We start from the raw sequence: 19,576 nt of genomic DNA, 5'->3' as shown, positions 1-19,576 counted from the left end.
ACATGTTGATATTCTCTTAAATAATGCTTTGTATAGTTTAATCTGTTCTGTATTTTCATGTAATAATTGCTACATGAGTGCTAAATTTAGCTCTGGTTATAATTCTAGTTTCTAATTTCTAAGAGCATAACAGAAAAAAAAAAAAAAGAAGCAGCAGCAGCAGCCTGGGCTAGTCTATGATTTCACAGTTAAGCTCACTTTTTGATAACTTGGCCAACTGCCAAAGACATCATATTTCAGGCTCCACTGTCCATCTGGTGGGAGCTTGTCTGATTTCCAGACAGGGCTAGTAGTCTCTGAAATGTAGGTTTGCAGCATCCAAAATCTGCAAAACAAGTGCTGGGGTGGCTGGTGACTTCCTTTTCTAAATTAAGTATTTTGGTACAAGATAATGGTGGCTTCTTGGTTCATTTGTGACTCTCCATTCCTTCCAGGACTAAGATATGGGGAGTTGATGCACATTATTGACCAGGGGACATGTCTAAAATCTGCATTTAAGTTCTGAAAGCAAGCCAACTTTAAACTCAATGTTTAGAAAAATAATTGAGTCCATATTGAGGGATTCCATTAATATGAAGTGTGGTGAAGCTCTTGGAGTTACTGTCTTATGAACACAGGGAGTTTGAGTGGCTCAAAACCTACAACTACTAGATGACAGAGCCAGGGTGCTGATGTTTAGTGTTTCACTCTGGGGAATAGTACTTCTTTTATTATACCACACTTGGGGGCTTTTATAGATTTGCAAAAGGTTTGTTCTTAAATAAGAGACACAAATGGAGATTTTTATCTTTGGATCAGACAACCCAGTAATTGACTGCAAATATTGCCGGGTTGATATTTTACACTGTTTACGAGACTTTTGAGGGGTCAATTCTGGATTCTAATCCCGGTTGTTCACTTGTGTAGTTCCCAAAAGTAAACTTACTTTGCTCCATATCCTTATTTATAAAATGAGGCTAATGCTCTAAAGATGAAAATGAGGTACCAATTTCTTTAAAGCCTGCAACCCAGAGCAAGGCATGTAGCAATCAGTTACTAAAGGGTGACCCTTTGTTAGCGAAAATTCTTCAAGGGTTCTCCATGCAGTTCTGATTTAAAGCTTCATGGAGCTTACATTCTCATGGGAGAGATAAACAAGATGAGTAACTGAAATTTATGGATACAAGTGATATGTGCTAAAGAGAAAGAACAGAGAGGGGAGAAACAAAATATTGGGGACCAGTTAAAATTTTAGGGATACTGAAGAAGTAAGACCTCAACAAGAAGGGGACTCTTGAATGAACACCCGAAGAAAAATAAGCTGTAGATGTCTAAGGGAAGAGCACGTCAGCAAATGGGGGCAGCAGTTGCAAAGGCCCTGAGGCAGGCAGAAGTGTACATGATATGTACAAGAAAGTGCATGGAAAGGGTGGTGTGGCTGGAGTAGGATCAGGGATAGAATAGCAGGAGATTCAGAGATAGCAGAGGGACAATGGCAGATCACGTAGGGCCTTGAAGGTCATAGTAAGGATGATGGGGGCCTTGAGCAGAGGAGCAACATGATCAGACTTACATTTTAAAAGGCTCCCCTGGCCTCTGAGAAATAGACTTGGAGTGGGAGGGTAGTCAACATAGACAGAAGCATGGAGACCAGTTGAGAGGCTAACGTAATAAACCAGAGCATTACAATATCCACCTTACTGGAGTAATTATGATGTGTTCACTGTTGAGATGCAGGTTTTTTCCTGTGCCCTTTGCTGTGTTTATAAATACTAGGAGGAAGAGGAGTCAGATTGTTCTGGAAGTCATTACTTTCCTGGCTTTAATTTTTCGTTAGTACGTTTAAGCACTGCGTAATAGTCACATTTGTATATAACATTATTCTGTGCTGTGCTTGGGAAATTTTCTTGCAAATGAAGGGAGTACTTTATAGAACAGATTACCTTTGAAAGTTGTCATACTGGAGCTATCTCTGGTGATTATCCCATGGCAGCAAGACTAAACCGAAGGACTATTTCATTGTGATCAGTTGTCAGTCCTGACGCTGTCAGCCAACTAAAAGCAAAGTAGGTTACTGGGACTGATGAGCACCACTGAGATGCACACAGACTGTGAGACAGTGCTTCATTCACCGTCTCCCTTGGTAGATGTCACATGGAAAAGGGAACCCTCTCTGCAGGATATCACCCTGCTACTTATCCTCCATCAAGCTGCAGCTTTACTTTTCTCACTGTTAGGATGTGCTTCCCATGGCCTTCAAAGCTTGTGCCATATTTCAGGATTACCTGAAAAATTACTTCTCTGTGTACATCAGAAAAATGGAGTAACCCAGTTTACTAGGTTGAGACTCACTCTTCAGTGTCCTGAAACTTTCATGAAATTCTCGTATAAAATTAGTTTTAATTTACTTTGTGTACATATGTGTGGATCTGTGTCTTAACGGTAGAGAATATATAAGTCAAATTTAACAAGAATGTTACAAGTGCAAATAGGCTGGAATAATATATTTATATCACTCTGGCTTAGCTACTGCTGCTGACCCCAAAATTCCTTTGATTGTTTTTCAAGGATCTGTAGGAGTTGTAACTATTTTCCCAGAAGTGGATTAAACATGAATGGATATGGTATAATTTAGTACCATAATCAGATGTCAGTAACATATGTTCATCATAAGTTGACTATATTTATTTGTCAGTTTAATTACAAACATTATTTCACATTTTCCTTTGGTGGGAAAGAAACTTGAATATCATTTTACATGTTTTATGTATCAAGAATATAAAGTCAACAATAGAGATATTTAATTACGATTTATTTTATTAAATAAATAACACCTTCATTATTGGTAGTGTTTTTTCAATAAAAGAAAAAATTGGGTACTTGTCAATTCATGATTTTGCTTTCCTGAAGTCACGTTTTATGACCATTACCTTCATTTCCATGATATTTGTCATAGACATTTTCACAGATACCAGAAGTCTTAAGAGTAGCTCTTTGGGGGGATTCAGGAGGTAAACCTATAGCAAAGGAAACTTTAGTGTTCAGAAATAGCCTGGACATCACTTAACCAGCAAGGATAGAATGAATGGACTCCAGTCTTCAGATTATTAGTCTAGACCCTGTCCCCAACACCAAACCATTTCTGTTGGCTCTTCTGTAGTCTTTTTCAAATTTGTGGAGGGCTGGTAGTTGTAGAATAAAAACAGATATTTTGCAATAAGATGAATCCAATAGTAATAAGCAGTGGTGACAGTGTTCTTCTTAGTGATTGAAATTTCTACCTGACGCATTTCTATAAATTTCTTACCAGTGTCCTCTTAGAAACTTGCATTAAATCCAGAAAGATATCAATGCCTGTTTTTTAAAGATAGATGAATCCTCACAAACATGATGTTGAATGAAAGAAGTAAGTTACAAAAGAGAATGTACACCATGGTTCCCTTTGGTTGAATATAGGCAAACAAAGCTATGGTATTAGAAGTGAGGAGGGTAGCCCCCTTTGTGGTTTGGGGAGCGGAGTGCTGAACTGACTTGGGTGTTAGTGACACAGATACTCCTGGGGAACCTTGGAAAGGTTCATTGACTGTTTATTCTTAAGTAAAACTCTTTTAAATGCCTTATTTTCACAAGTGGAAGTTAGTTGAAATGCTTTCAACTCCAAGGGCCGTTCTTAGACATTTATTTTATGTTACTGCAATTTCCCAACAAAAGCCAGTTACCCTTATTTGGTCATCATTGTTGTTTGTGAGCACACTGTATTTCTTTTGAGGTCTTGGATCTGCTCTGTTGAAGAACCAGCTGCTCAGCAGCCACGTGAAGTCCATCAGAAAGCGCTTGCCAGGTTTCTTGCTTACGCTTTCTAAGATGGTTTGGGAAGAAAAGGATGGAAGACGGGCTCCCCAGTTAGGATGTTAATCTGTATCAAAACAGACCCTGCCAGAAATGTTTTCATGGAATTCTGATAAGGCTCAAAGCAGAGAACTTCAGTCAGCTTCTTAGAATTTAACAATTTCACACTGATTTTTTTCACATAAATGGTTTCAGAAGAGCACACACAGTTGAGTAACAATAGCCTTATGATTTCAGAAGTGTTCCTTGAAGTCAGCGCCTAAAAGAAATAAGATGAGGCTAGAAATTACTGTGAGCAAATAAAATTTTTATAAAAATGGAAACCGATGGCCCCAGCCATGATGTTTCTCTAGGCTCCTTGTGGTAAACGAAATCCATAAGCTTTCTGACCACAGTAAGTATAGGAAAAGCAGGAAGAACTGAAAAGATATTGTGGGTCAGCAAAACCTTTTGCAGTCCTCGTGGTTTAGAGACTAAGGCCACTGTGTGAATTGTTTATCTGTAACTGGTCAAGCTCAAGGTGAAGAACAGTTTTCTTGCAAACCATTGCTTCTTTCTTAAATGTGACTTTTTGTTTGGTTGCTTTAAATCAGTTTAAATAAAATTTTTTTTTAATAAGAAATGTGTTTTTAAATGTTTCTGCCAGCTGTTTACACGCTATACCTCTTCTTCCTTTTTCCCCTGCAGTGTTCTATTTCTTCATCAGAAGAAGAAAGACTTATTTCCATCAGGAGACCTAAAACGCCAACCTCAAGTGACTTCTCTGACCTTAATACTCAAACAAATTGGACCAAGTCACTTCCCTTGCCAACACCAGAAGAGAAGATGCGACAGCAAGCCCAGGCGGTCCAGGCTGATGTGGTTCCCATTAACATAACTGGTATGCTTTGCTATGCAGATAGGTTTCTAAACGCACTTGGGCTTTTGTTTGTTACGAGCTCTTAGCATCTCATTTATAAATCAGCGGTAAATAGCTGTACTCTGGCTTCCTGCTCTTCGTTTAGTGAAAGGAATATTAAAACTTGTGCGTGCACATGAAATATTTCTTGCTTATTAGAACACTGTGTTACCAAAGGTTAATATCATGTAATTCATAAAAAGTGTGTGTGTGTTTTTTTCATTGAATTACTTAAAATATCTTACTTTAAATATTTTATTTGTGAACATCTTCTAAACATGGTCCTGGGTAAGAAAACAATGACATGTTTCCCTTCTAAAGGTTTGTTTTATATAGTATTTATAGAAGGGAAGAAATAACAGTTTTGTGATATTTCTAAATGATACATTTTCTTACCTTTTTGTCTTCTCAAGCAGAAAAAGGGAAAATTGCTTAAAATAATATCAAGTGAATTAACAATTTTAAAGTTAATAGGATGGCAAAATTATATTTTGATTCCCATAAATTTGAATTCTGCACTCTTCAAGTAAAAATCAGTTCCTTCTGAATATAAAATTTTAGAATATGTTATATTAAGTTGGAATATGAATATTGCCAAATATGAAATTCAAGTTCTTTTAGAATATTAATATTATGCTCAGATTCTAATCATCTGTGATATTTAAGGGGACAAATAAGGTACATAAAGCTCAAAGGCAATATTTCACAAACTTAGAGGAGTTGTTAAAAGATTAAAAGTCAAAGTTTTCCTGCTTTATCATTTCCAGAGCTCACAAAGATTGGTCAGTGGTTTTGGCAGGAGGGTGTACTAGAAATAAAATAGATGTGTTAAGAGTTAACATTGCATAGGGTGTTCAAATGAAACAGATTAATAATAATCATCATTGATAATCAGTCCTTACAGAGCAAGATCTGTAGGGCAGAACCCAAAAAGACAGGTGACCAGTAAGGATGAATTTTCATTAAAAATTAGGATGAAAACCCATAGCACCCTTGCTGTACTTCTGAAGGTACCACTGTTGATCACTGTTAGAAAGGTTTTTACATTTTGATAGTTATTGAAGATTTTGTAAAAAAACCTTATAGACGATTAAAACTTCCATTTAGAATAAAAATGACATCTATTTTGAATCCCAGAGAAATTTAGTAAATAAGTGAATGTATTATTTTAAATTCCATGTACATTTTTCCATACTTATTGTACTTAAGCCTAAAGAAATAACATAGTATTTTATTCCATTTTTCTTAGCAACTAATATTGTTGCTCTTTCTGAATGTGATTCTCAGGCACCTAGGTCATATCTTTTTAAGATTATTTTTCAAAGTAGCTGTGTTTCAGAAATAAAGTGTGTTCATTGCTTGGTGGAATAAGTGGACACATATTTTCTGTAAGAAAATGCATTACATTATTTGATTGATTAAATGCAGCAGAAACATAATTACATTATATATGATTAAATGCCTCAGCAGTAGTATTATAAGATAAGATTGTGCTATGAAATATGACAGTCCTTAATGGAATTAGGATAAATGTATTATCCTGAGATTAGGAAATTTAAAACAGAGTAACAATAGCTTCAGAAATAAAGAATTATTTGCAATGAAATGCACTGTAACAACAGTAAGCAGTGCTATATCTTTGAGCTCTAATTCTCTCCTGTTGAGGACTTAAGTGGATATGAAGTACATAGAATTTAAAAGGAGTCGTTCAGCTACCACAGAGGAAAGGTGAATGACAATAAAGAAGTGAGCAGTATGAGTTATTTCAAAATGCAGTTGACTTTTGTGTGTTAACATTTTCCAAAATGTAATAATTAAATATAGTACCTAATTATGTATTTCTGGATCCAAGTGTTCACATACATACACTTACATTTCATAAAGAGATGCTTTTTTTCATATTCTGATATAAAGAAGCATTGTATTTAAATTCTTCACTTTTAGCAGTCAAATTGACATAGGTGTTATATAGCTTCTTCTACTTAAATGTTGTATTTCTGAAGCCCTAGAAGACTTTGAAACTAAAATGTAGCTTCCCGTAGGGAACTGTCATATGTTCATTTATTTGGATGAACATTGACCATCCAGTTTGATTTTCAGTCAGGTTCAGCAGGGGGAAGAAATGTCGATAAATATACTGTTTCCCATCCAGAGTGAAGCTGGCCAGGCATAGAGGTAGGACATTAGCACAATGAGCTGCCAGCCGGAAAATCAATTTAATCCCTTTAGTCATAGTCCTGTAGGGGCTCATCATTTTAGTTGAAGAGAAAAAATGTTTCAAATGAAATGTATCTATGCATAGGTTTCATATTCTGCCATGTGGAATAACAAGCTTCCACCTGGAAGATAAATAGAGGGGTAAACATGCTTCAGCAGTTTTGACAAACTGGCTTTGTACTAATGTCTGAGTTAGCTACGTTTATTTCTAAGTATGAACCATGACTAAGGCTGATTTCTAAGTATGAACCATGACTAAGGCTGTTTTTCAATGAAAGGGGGGGGACTTACTTCCTCTCAGCAGGTATTTATTAAATACCCACTTTGTGTCTAAGTGACACAGGGGGTGCTAAGGTTTGTGAGTCATGATACCTACCCTCAAGAAATGTTTAGTCCACCAGGAGGGACAGACCTTTTAGGTCCTGATGCAAGGTGGAGAGTTTGGTGCCTTTAACGGCATAGGTCTTCAATGTCCATTCTCATGGTTTGTTTCTTAATTTCCTTGGAGTTTGGGTGCCTTATCTTTTGGTTTTTTAGGAAGCAAAACTAGAGGGTAAATGGAACTATCAATGTTTTGTGTGTTCTTAATGCCTTGATACAAGAAAATTGTTTTCCTCTGCCGCAGGAACTCATTTGCCCCTTATGAGCACCATGTATGCTCTCACACATAGTGGTGCATTTATCACAGGGTTGGCTCCTTCTGGTGTCTCACTGTCTTCTCTCAGTCCTTTCTGGTTTTCTCCATTAGGAACAAAGTTGCAGGCATTTTCAAAGTTGCCAGTATTTATTTAAGTCTGTTGCTTCCTGGGTGAACTGCGTTTTGATTGTTCAGATCTTTTATCTTCTCTTTAGATAAGTTTCTTTTTGCAGTTTATTCCTATTTAAATAGAGGGTACAACTGTTTACAACATACCACTATGAATGTGCGTCAGTATTGCTAAAAAGAGTAAATGTTTTCATACTTATTTTTTTTTACAACATAAGAGTGATGGAAGTGTATAATTTGTGTACATAATATATTTTTTAAATCTCTTTTTGAGGAGAATAACCATTTAACAAGACAGTGCTATAAAAGTTTATTTGATTAAACTGGCAAATAATTTAATAAAGCAGACCAATCAGTAACTGATACTGTATTATTTTATGGTTTATGGTGTGTTAACCATTGGTGTGTTAATCACACAAGCTCACAATGTAGAGATTAAAAAAAAGACCTGTTGATATGGCATTCTAGGTTTGATTGTAAAATTACGGGAAATGTCTGAATTAAGATCAATTGTAAAAGGTGATTATAAAACAGAGAAAGCAATTCAGCTTTAACAACAGCAGTGCTAGCTACTGGGTCTCATTGTGGTAAAAGTACTTGATCATTATAAGGCTTTTTATTGGTCGTGATAGTTGTATCTCACACCATAGCAATAACCACAGCCTGTCCAAATTGTCAGCCTCCCTGACTGAAAGAAAAAGCTCTTGATAAGTTATTTGTATCCTTCCAGAGGACAAGACATAAGACAAGAGATAACCAAATAAACCCAATATGCCCACTGCCATCTCAAGTACACTGATTTAAGAGAGATTTCAGTAGAAGGCCTATGTAAAACACTTCCAAATGAGCCATCTTTTAAAAATAACACAGAATCAGTCTTCAGGTGTGTTATTAACAGATTGGCCCTTGTTACCCCAGAATGTCTGCAAATGAGATCAAGGTGTTTCCTTTGGAAGGACACACACCTGGAAATGGAAAAAAAAAAGAAAAGAAAAAAAGCCTTATGATGATAATGTGCTTTCCTTCCTTTTTTTTTTTTTTTTTTGTCCTTTCAGCATTCATCCATCATCATATGACTGGCTAACATCATTATTAATACCTTCTTATCATTTTACAACCAGCTTCTGGAAGAAAGTGCATGGTGTCGGCTTGCTTGAAAATAACATTGCTTTGCTTGTTCTACTACTCTATATTAGGGGAGAATTTCGATCGCCAGGCCAGCCTTCGGCGGTCTCTAATTTACACAGACACTCTGGTAAGACGACCGAAGAAAGTCAAAAGGAGAAAGACTATTACAGGAATCCCTGACAACATACAGAAGGAGCTAGGTATGGCTCATCAGAACTGTATTCTGTTGCCCCTGGTTACTGCTCAGCATTACCACGCTAACCTCATTACCGTGCTTATGAGATCAATACATTCTGATAGCCGTGTGGTGTCCCCAGAGGGACCGCTTCTCCTCCTGAGTGAGGCACTGGGTGCAGGTCTTAACATCCCATGCAGATGATTTGTTGAATTTTGGTGAGAAGGGAACAGGAAGAGCTTACATGAAAACTGTTAACTGGGATGATGGAAATGTACAGTCATGTCCTCCTCTCTGTGAACCTTGGCACACCGGGTATTTCCACAACGAAACTTACCTTCCATTTCAATCTTAAGTTTTCATAAAACTGAAAACTCATTCTAGGACTTCAAATTATGAATATTGACTCCCTAGTCATACTGACAGTGTTGGTGGCGTTTTGTCATCCAAGAGACAGTGGTGTGGGATATTTAGTAAATTCCAGTACCCTACAAATAGTCATTTGTGTTGGATAGTGCCTTAGGAGAGCTTCCAACGAAACAATTTCATAGGTTTCTGGTATTTTCCAACCTGTGATAAAAACACAAAAAAGACACCTTCCCCTTTTAGGGGGAGCAGCTAGTGGAAAGGGTTATTTACTTCATAATTCACGTATCCAGATTATTTCTGCTTATCTTTATATGTGCTTTGGATAATCCTTTCCTTCTATATTCACTTCCTCTCTCTGGTTTTTACTGGGCCCATTTGGGAATGTCTCCAGAGGCAGCAGAGAGCATACTGGGTAAGGGGCAGGTGCTCTGACACCATGCTGCGTGGATTCGAACCCTTACTCTCTGGGGGGCCTCAAGCTGATTACTTGACCTCTCGGAGTCTACTTCTGCATTCAAGAAGTGTGGGTGCTGATGCTAACAGGGCGTATGTCACAGGGTGGCTTGAGGACTTCATGAACTTAGGTGAAGCACTTGGTGCCCGGTGCTATATGTTCACTATATGTTCGCGCGAGAGCTGCTTTGATAATTACTGTTGAGAACTTAATACTACCTATTTTGAAATTTGCCTCTTCTCTTCAGCAGGCCTGTGGAGTGATTTCCTTATAGTTAACCTGATGTGTTTACTTTCATTTCCTGTTGAAGTTTATAGTCTAGAAACTCAGAATAATTATTTCTGAACGTGCCCAGGAGTCTTTGAGTCAAAATGAGTCTATCCTCACCGTGGTGATCTCTCTGTTACAGCACTTTGAGGTGGCATTGCAGCTGCCGACATTGTTCCTGTGCGTTTTTTCTCAACACCCCTGCTTAAATGCCTTGTATTAGGGACAGAAGGCTCTTCTCTACCTGGTATTCTCTCGTACTGCCACCCAGTTCTGCAGTCCGTACACTCCACCTTCCAGACTAAAGCCACAGTGGGACAAGAATAGTGATGCTTTACTTTTGCTCTAGGTAGTTCCAGTGACCCAGATGGCATACAGGTGCCCATCTTATTTCATAATACAGGGTTTTATCACAAACAGAGGCAAGACCGCATCCATAGGATTTATGAAATTTGTCTTTGGTTCATACTGCTGCATCTGCTTCCAGATCTGGGCCAGTCCTTCTCCTTCTTTCAGACTCTTTATTATTTTTTTTTCCTCTCCTTTAGGTGACAGATAACTAATGTAAGAAACTAGTACATACTCATATGTTCAGTACTCATATCTTACAGCATTCAGGTAACATTTGTATTTTAAATGGTCTTTTAGGGGGGGGCGCCTGGGTGGCTCAGTGGGTTAAGCCACTGCCTTCGGCTCAGGTCATGATCTCAGGGTCCTGGGATCGAGTCCCGCATCGGGCTCTCTGCTCCACAGGGAGCCTGCTTCCTCCTCTCTCTCTCTGCCTGCCTCTCTGCCTACTTGTAATCTCTCTCTGTCAAATAAAAAAATAAAATCTTTAAAAAAAAAAAAATGGTCTTTTAGGGGACGTTCTTTAACCTAAAGGAGTGACTTTAAAGATGGACCCTTTGTAAGATAACAAGGTTGATGTTTTGAGGTAGTCTACATGTTAGTGGCTGTACTACCAAACAGGTAGGTTTTGGATGGCTTTTTGCAAAGAGTGTAAGAACAGTTAGGCCCAGGTAAAGATATATATACACACAAGTATTCAACATGAATTCTCTCTCTCTCTATGCCCCTCAGCTCTATACATGTGTATATATAATATGATTTTTAGAACCTCAGAGATAGAAAGTTTTATCACTTTTATTACCAAACCAACCAGTATGGAGCCAGTAACTTAGTTGCCTCTTTGACCTTGCTAGAATGATCTGATCACCTAGGTAAATCATGTCTTCTCTAATTTTATTTTTAAAATCAATGATTGAGCCCCCAGGGCCCCATGTTCATTTCTCTTTTGCATGTAATACAGAAACACCAGTAATGCCGGAGGAAAGAAAATAGCTTTCCCCATATCATTGCATTGTGATTGCCAAGCAGGAGACAGTTGATGTCATTTCATAGTCAATGACATGATTTGGATCCTAGCTGGTGGTCACCTGGGACAGTTGTATCTAAGTTAGAGCTACTGTAAAAAAGAAGAAGAAAAAAGAAAGAAAGAAGGGAAAAATAAAAAAAGACAAACAATTGTAGTTTTATAGATAGGCTAGTTTGAAGGATTGATAGAGTAAGGGAAAACAATTAAATACAGTAACATTCAACAGAAAATTTGGATCATACATTTTTCTTCATTTTATGACTTCTGGGTGATCTTGCCTGTTCTCCCCAATATTTTGTACTTGTTAAGTTATCTGGTAGTTCAAAGCTTTGTAACACCTAACTAATGATTCTCTAAAACAAACACTTGGTATTTTCCGTAAAAATTAGACTTTTCTAGATATAAAATGGAGGGAATTTGTCAAACAAATGAGGTAAAAAGAGAAATGATTATCAGAAAAAAAAAGACATTCACTAAGAAAGATACTTGCTATTCACTAGACCTTGCCCAAGTTGTTGGGGATTTGGATTTTTAAAAAAATCTAACCAGAGATTCTTCCAGAATTAGAGAGTTGATTGTACTTAATTCTACGTGCTTTTCACTTCAAAATCCATAAATAATGGACTCTAGAGGTGAGCCACTTAATAATGCTAAGTCAAGATATGATATTTATTGTTTCAAGCAGTTTATGACTTGTTGCCTTCCATAATTTTTTTTTACTCTTATTATCTTAAATGTACATAGAAATGTATTTGAACAACCCCTCATGAGTTTTCATCTTCTAGAATCAGATAGGATCATTTTGTTGTTATATAATTATATTTGGTTACTGAATAATTTGGATACCTCTAGACCAGTACCTCTTCCCAAGCAGAAAAAGCTTCATTTAAAGGAATCCCCTTCTTGGGGCATCTGGGTGGCTCAGGCAGTGAAGCTGCTGCCTTTGGCTTAGGTCATGATCACAGGGTTCCTGGATCTCACCTACTGATGGGCTCCCTGCTTAGCAAAGAGTCTGTTTGTTCCTCTCCCCCGGCTCATGCTTCCCCCACCCCTTTCTTTCTCTCTCTCTGTCAAATAAATAACTAAAATCTTTATATAAAATAAAATAAAAGGAATCCCCTTCTGAATAATTATTGATAGTTTGTACTAAGAACACTAGGAACATAAGATCAGACACAACTTTTTATAAATCCACATATTAAACTTTAAATTAACTAACCTGCAGATATCTGTCTTCATTGTCAATGTCTTCATTGATTACATGTTTTTTTAAAAAAGATTTTATTTATTTATTTGACAGAGATTACAAGTAGACAGAGAGGCAGGGAAGCAGGCTCCCCGCTGAGCAGAGAGCCTGATGTGGGGCTTAATCCCAGGACCCTGGGATCATGACCTGAGTCGAAGGCAGAGGCTTTAACCCACTGAGCCACCCAGGCGCCCGTGATTACATGTGTTTTTTTTTTTTAAATTGGATATCCCTTGTAGTATTATGTAATAAGTAAGAAATATATATAATTATTTCTTTACATTATATTTTATAATCAGATACATCCTATTAAGAGTTTTAACAACACCTCAGAGGTCTATATTTGTTTGCACATGTCTTTTCATAGTCTCCTTCTGTTATTTAATTCTGGTCAAGATCCATTTATTTGTGTCCTTTAATATGTGACACTTTTTGTACTGTGAAAATATTAGAGGCTCTGTTCTGGGAATGGAACTTCAGGGATCCCAAAATCGATGATAAATGAGTTATTTTTTATGTATATTTTTAAAGGTCTTCAGAAAAAATCATTATTTTTGTTTTTTTGTTTTAGTTTTTGTTTTTGTTTAAGATTTTATTTATTTGACAGACACAGATCACAAGTAGGCAGAGAGGCAGGTGGGGCGTGGGGGTGGGTTGGGGGTGTGGGCAGGGGAAGCAGGCTCCCTGCTGAGCAGAGAGCCCAATGCGATGCGGGGCTCAATCCTGGGACTCCAGGATCATGACCTAACCTGAAGCAGAGGCTTTAACCCACTGAGCCACCCAGGCACCCCAAGAAAAAAAATCATTATTTTAATAAGAAAGTTGTGTTGGGCCATAGATGGTGGACAAATTGCTATATTTCCATTTTCAGGAGCCTAGAATGGTTTCATGTTCAAAATTGTTAACTGAGAGAATCAGTATATTGTTTATGGCTCTTACAGACAGTTCAAAATCTACCACTGATCTCATGCAAAAACAATTGCAATTTTGAAAGAAAAAGTTAGTAAAATCCATTGTTGAATGGAATAAGGTATCTTGAATATTTGGAACCAAACTGGTGCAAACTGATACAGCCAAACTAGTCAGTTTCTCCCTTCAGAAATCCCAAGTGGCAAAAACTTTATCTTTTGTTTTCTTTCCTCAAAGTGGACTTTTCTCCTCCTCCTGCCCATTGCCCACTTCCTCTCTTTCTAGGGAAGAGCCTTATGTGTATGTGTGTGTATCTGTCTGTCTTCGGTGAGTGTGCCTCGCAGAGGGTAGGTGAAGGAGATAGATGCTCTCTGCTATTTTAGGTGTGAAAATAGTCTCCATCATCACAAGTGAGGGAACAGGTACTTTATGCTCTATTCCTCATAGGATGACATCTCCTTTGTGCTTCATACAAGAACATTGCTGCCATATTTGTAATATCCTTTGCTGTTCAAATGAGCAAAGTGCTTTATAGCCAGCTAGGGACAGTGGTAAATTTACGTGGGATAGGGAGGGAGTTCCCAGGAATCCCATCACCACCAGTGTCCTCACCCAAGTGAGCCAAGATGCTGGCAAGTACTCAGCTTGCATTGCTCAGCAAAACCCCTGCTGGAGATGGTTGGTTTTTTTTTTTAAGTTTTTGAAACAATGTAGAATAAAACTGGTTATACTGTTATTTTTCAAGATTTAATGTATCCTAGTGGTTACTATGCATGAATTGATATTTTTTCTCCCCTCTCTCTCCACTTTGACTAAGTTGTTGGTTTATGGTGGTTTTTTTGTTCTTTTTTTTTTTTTTTAAAGATTCTGTTCCGTTCTAGGTGGCTTGAAATCTAACTGTTACCTACACTTTAGGGTTGTTTTTGTTTTTTTTTTTTTTTTTTAATTTTTTTTTTTTTAAGATTTTATTTATTCATTTGAAAGGCAGAGACTACAAGTAGGCAGAGAGGCAGGCAGAGAGAGAGAGGAGGAAGCAGGCTCCCCGCTGAGCAGAGAGCCCGATGCGGGGCTCGATCCCAGGACTCTGAGACCATGACCTGAGCCGAAGGCAGAGGCTTTAACCCACTGAGCCACCCAGGCGCCCCTGTTTTTGTTTTTTTGTTTTGTTTTTTTTCTCATCCATTTCACTCTGTTTGGCCCTCTTGATGCCTTTTTTTTTTTTTCCCCCTTTGATTTTCTTTAAATATACCTACTCTCAGTTTGGTTATAAAGCTCCAAGAAATGAATAACCATAATTTGAGGAAAAGCTCACTGGATCAGTTCCTGCTGCTTTCCCCCCACCAGAACACAACAGATTGCTTCTGGATTTTGAATGTCACTGACAGACAGATGACAATGGTGTAAGATGGATAATGGAATGGTTGAAACACAGATGGGCCTGTAAATCACTTTTCCTTAGGTTTCCTTCTGACATAAAAAATTAATGTAATTAACACTGTTCTATACCGATATCCCTTGTAAATAGTGTCTCTGTAGCCTCCTGTTGAACCGTTCCATTCATCTGTCTTTGGGAAGGATGGTCACAGCTTGACAAGATGCCCTGTACAGTCACCTGGTGGGTGACAGGCCACCTTGAAATCTTTACTAAAAGGAGGTTCTTTGAAAAGTAGATCTTCCAACAGGCACTCAGCCTTGATCTCAAAGAGAGTAACTGAGAATTCCATATGTAGCCCTTAGTCTATAGGAGGATTTGAAGTACAAATCAAGAGATGTACATGAAATTCCTAATAAAGGTTTTTACTTTAGGAGCTGTCAGTATCTATTTAAACTCTCACTCTGGTGCCTATAGGAGAAAAGAAACGAGATCAAGTAGAAAAAATATATATATATTTTAAATACAACAGGGTAAGAAGGGGATGAGGATACAGGTGATGAACTAAGATATTTTTAGATAACAAGCCTCTTTCTGCTTTATCTCCAGCATCAGGCACGGGCCAAGATGATGTTGGGGGTCACTCAGTATACACCCCAGACCACTACTCTACACTAGGAAGGCTTGATAGCTCTCGGTCTGCAGGGCAGCGCTCAGAAACCAGGGACTCCAGCTGTCAGACTGAGGAAGTGAAAGTTGTACCACCTTCCATGAGAAGAATCAGGGCACAGAAGGGCCAAGGCATTGCTGCCCAGATGAGCCACTTCTCAGGCTCCTCTGGGAACATGTCTGTGTTGAGCGATTCTGCGGGCATTGTATTCCCTTCCCGGCTCAACAGTGATGCTGGTTTCCACAGTCTCCCACGTTCTGGGGCAAGGGCGAGTGTTCAGTCCCTGGAGCCACGGCTGGGAGCCCTGGGCCCCACAGAAGACCTGGATGGCCCTTACGCCTACCACAGCGATCACCCACAAGTAGATGAAAACTTAGGACATTTAGGAGGAGCCTCAAGGACTGGAATGCTTTTGAGGCCCAAGTCCCAGGAGCTGAGGCCTTTTGAGAATGTAATCAGCCCAGCATGTGTGGTCTCTCCTCACGCCACCTACTCCACCAGCATCATCCCAAATGCCACACTCTCTTCCTCCTCGGAGATTATTATTATTCACACTGCTCAGAGTTCAGGACAGCTGGACAGCAAAATTACCAGCTCCTCTTCGTACACAAAGATAAAATCCAGAGACCACCTCCTCTCCAGGCATGCTAGTAAAGAGGACCATCAGCCTCCCAGTGGGAACTGGACAGAGGGTCACCCCAGCATTCTTTCACAGGCCTTAGGTCCCCATTCCCCCGCTGCAACCACGCTGTTGTCGCTCTGTGACTCAGCGGTCTCTCTTAATATGCCAGCACATCAGGAGAATGGATCCCAAGCCATGAGCTATAACTGTAAAAACCACCTGAGCTCTCCAGCCCACGCCCAGGACATGGATGGCAAGAGTGAGTCCAGTTACTCTGGAGGTACGGGGCCCGGCAGCTCCGAGCCCTGGGAATACAGTGCCTCTGGTAACGGGCAGGCATCCCCGTTGAAGGCACATGGGGCAACTGGCTACTCCACTCCTGGGAGTAACGTGAGCAGCTGCAGTTTGGACCAGACATCCACCAAAGATGATGCCAGGTCCTTGTATTCAGAGGAGCATGATGGCTACTACACATCTATGCAGCCTGACCCGGGATGCAGATCTGGAAACCAGAACAGTAGCGATGGCTTTGGGAACCCCAGGCACAGTGTGGTCAACGTGTTTGATGGGAGAGCTCAGAAAAACCAAGGGGACCGGTCACATTTCCGTGACAAGTCTCTCTCGCGGAATATCTCTCTGAAAAAAGCGAAGAAGCCGCCTCTGCCACCCTCGAGGACGGACTCCCTGCGCAGGATTCCCAAGAAAGGCATCCAGTCAAACGGGCAGGCGCTGAACGAGAGCCTGATCGCCTCGCTCCAGCACTCGCTGCAGCTGAACCTCCCGGGCAAGGGCAGCAGCTCACCCTCGCAGAGCCCCTGCAGTGACTTCGAAGAGCCTTGGCTGCCTCGCTCTCGCAGCCAGAGCACGGTGAGCGGGGGCAGCAGCATGACCTCGGCCACCACCCCCAACGTCTACTCCCTGTGCGGGGCCACGCCGTCGCAGAGCGACACGAGCAGCGTCAAGTCGGAGTACACGGACCCCTGGGGTTACTACATTGACTACACCGGCATGCAGGAAGACCCCGGGCACGCCAGCGGGGGCTGCTCGGCCAGCAGCGGGGTGCTGGCCGGGAACGGGCCAGTCCACCATATCCACGAGGGAGCCAGGACCATGATGCCCCAAGTGCCTGGTGGCTCCATCAAACCAAAGATCACATCGCCGGAGAAATCCCACAGGGTCACTTCTCCGTCCAGTGGGTATTCCAGCCAGTCCAACACACCCACAGCACTCACCCCCGTGCCTGTGTTTTTAAAGTCAGCGTCACCAGCGAACGGGAAGGGGAAGACCAAGCCCAAGGTGCCAGAAAGGAAGTCCTCTCTGATATCTTCAGTCTCCATCTCCTCCTCGTCCACGTCTCTGTCTTCCAACACTTCCACGGAAGGAGGCGGGACCATGAAGAAGCTGGATTCGGTGCTGGCGTCTCCCCCTGCCGCTGCCCCTCTTCCTTCTCCTCCCTCACCATGTCCTGCGGACAAGTCTCCTTTCCTTCCTCCTCCCCCGCCTTTAGCGGATTCCCCCAACGGCGCTCTGCCTCAGTCTCCCCTCTTCCCCCCTCCGCCGCCTGAAGCTCTCACTCCCTTCTCTCCCCCCTCCAGCGCGTGCTTTCCTCCTCCCCACAGGGCACTTAGCCCCCTTACTCTGGGTGCCCCTGCTTCCCTGCCGCCTGCCCCCGCTTCCGGACCCTCCTCAGTTCCCCCGCCTGCCCCACCCCTTGACCCCAAATGGATGAAAGATGCCAGGCCTTCTTTGAAAAAATCTGCCCAGCCAGAATGCTCCCGGGAGGCCTTCCGGCAGCCTCCTAACAAGGAGGAGGGCAGCAGACCCCCCATGCCCCTGATAACCACCGAAGCGTTGCAGATGGTACAGTTGAGGCCCGTGAAAAAGCACTCAGGAACCGAGCAAGCACTGTTATATGAACAAGTATCTCAGGAAAAACTAACTCCGGTTGTTCCCCAGTATCATTTAAAGCCATCTGCTTTCATGAAATCCCGAAATAGCATAAATGAAATGGAGAGTGAAAGCCAGCCTGCCTCTGTGACAAGCTCGCCGCCGACTCCTGCCAAGAGCTTGAGTCAGGGTCACCAGGACAGTGCAGCCGAGCGTGGCCTCCCGAGCCGCAGCCCGGGCAGCGCCGGGGAGTCAGAGGCTGGGCCGGACCCCAGGGCCACCCCGCTGCAGGAGCCCCCCGGCCCTTCACCCAGCAGGAAGCCGCCCCCCATTTCCAAGAAGCCCAAACTGTTCCTCGTGGTGCCGCCTCCGCAGAGAGATTTCACAGCGGAGCCCGCGGAGAACGTGAGCGGAGCATCACCCATTCCCACGAGGGGAGAGGCAACAGAGAGTTGTAGAGCCAGGGCTGGTGCTGAGGAGACGGGCTCTGGCAGCTTGGTTCTCGAGGGAGGAGCCGCAGGAGCCGCGTCCCCGGATAGAGTGAAAGCCAATGTCCCCATGGTGCAGCCCGATGTCTCGCCAGCCCCCACGCGGGAGGAGCCAGGTGCCGAGAACGGTGCAGACGGTGGAGGCAGCGTGGAGAGCTGCCTGTCGCTCCAGGACGGAGGGCGTGAGTATGCTTTTCTCTCTCATTCCCCTTGGACCATATGCAGCCCATGTAGAAGAGAAGGCTAGTGCGTGTCCCCTGGAAAGCCAGCAGCATGTGGGCTGCCGGGTCGGCCACACACTCAGGTTACCAACTAGGCATTTTAAGAGATTGGAAAAAAAAAAAAATGGAGATCTCAGGGTATTGCTTCCTGAACGTCAGAAAATAGAGGGGTTGGGTGGTCTGCAGCAGACAGGGTAATTATTAAATAGCAAGGAGGAGTAGGCTCCCTTCTGGAGAGCTGCAGAGAAATGTTACAACAAGATTTAAGATAGATTCAGTAGGAGTTCTAGACTTCAACAGAAAAGAATGAGCTCTGGCTCTCCTGATCAGAATCGAAGATCAAAACGGCAGACCCCACTGCCTGCCTGTCCTGTGGTCCTCCGTTGGCAGGAATGGCAGGGACAGGATACTGGGAAGCCTGGCTGAAGACTGAAATTAAGTCACTTGTGCGTCCTGTGCTTACTGCTTCTAGCTGGGGTGCCAGAGCCTGACACAGCTGGTTCTTCCTCTGAAGCCAGTGACTTCCTTAGGGAAGAAGGGAGTGATGAGGTGATGACCCCCAGTAGACCCCGGACCACAGAAGACCTTTTTGCAGCTATTCACAGGTATCTAAAACTCCTTCCTCTTAATTTTGATCTGTATGAGTCTACCTTTCTAAATGCTTCCTCACTTTGTCTTCCTTGA

General features: G+C 41.6%; 1 protein-coding gene across 5 annotated transcripts in view; it reads left to right on the top strand.

The window, feature by feature from the left end:
* NHSL1 (NHS like 1) overlaps positions 1-19,576 on the top strand; it is a 229,975-nt gene that overhangs the window by 203,820 nt on the left and 6,579 nt on the right. For 3 of the 5 annotated variants that reach the window (XM_059400812.1, XM_059400813.1, XM_059400817.1), the window contains exons 4-7: positions 4,516-4,708; positions 8,906-9,037; positions 15,614-18,853; positions 19,365-19,497. In XM_059400812.1, coding sequence (XP_059256795.1) covers positions 4,516-4,708; positions 8,906-9,037; positions 15,614-18,853; positions 19,365-19,497 — 3,698 coding nt within the window. The remainder of the gene's footprint in view (positions 1-4,515; positions 4,709-8,905; positions 9,038-15,613; positions 18,854-19,364; positions 19,498-19,576) is intronic. The other 2 variants (XM_059400815.1, XM_059400816.1) reach the window with 1 other exon arrangement.

The sequence above is a fragment of the Mustela nigripes genome, chromosome 5 (assembly GCF_022355385.1).
Source record: "Mustela nigripes isolate SB6536 chromosome 5, MUSNIG.SB6536, whole genome shotgun sequence".
Lineage (NCBI taxonomy): Eukaryota > Metazoa > Chordata > Mammalia > Carnivora > Mustelidae > Mustela > Mustela nigripes.
Note: the sequence above shows the minus strand (reverse complement) of the source record. Positions and strands in the feature narration are given on the sequence as shown.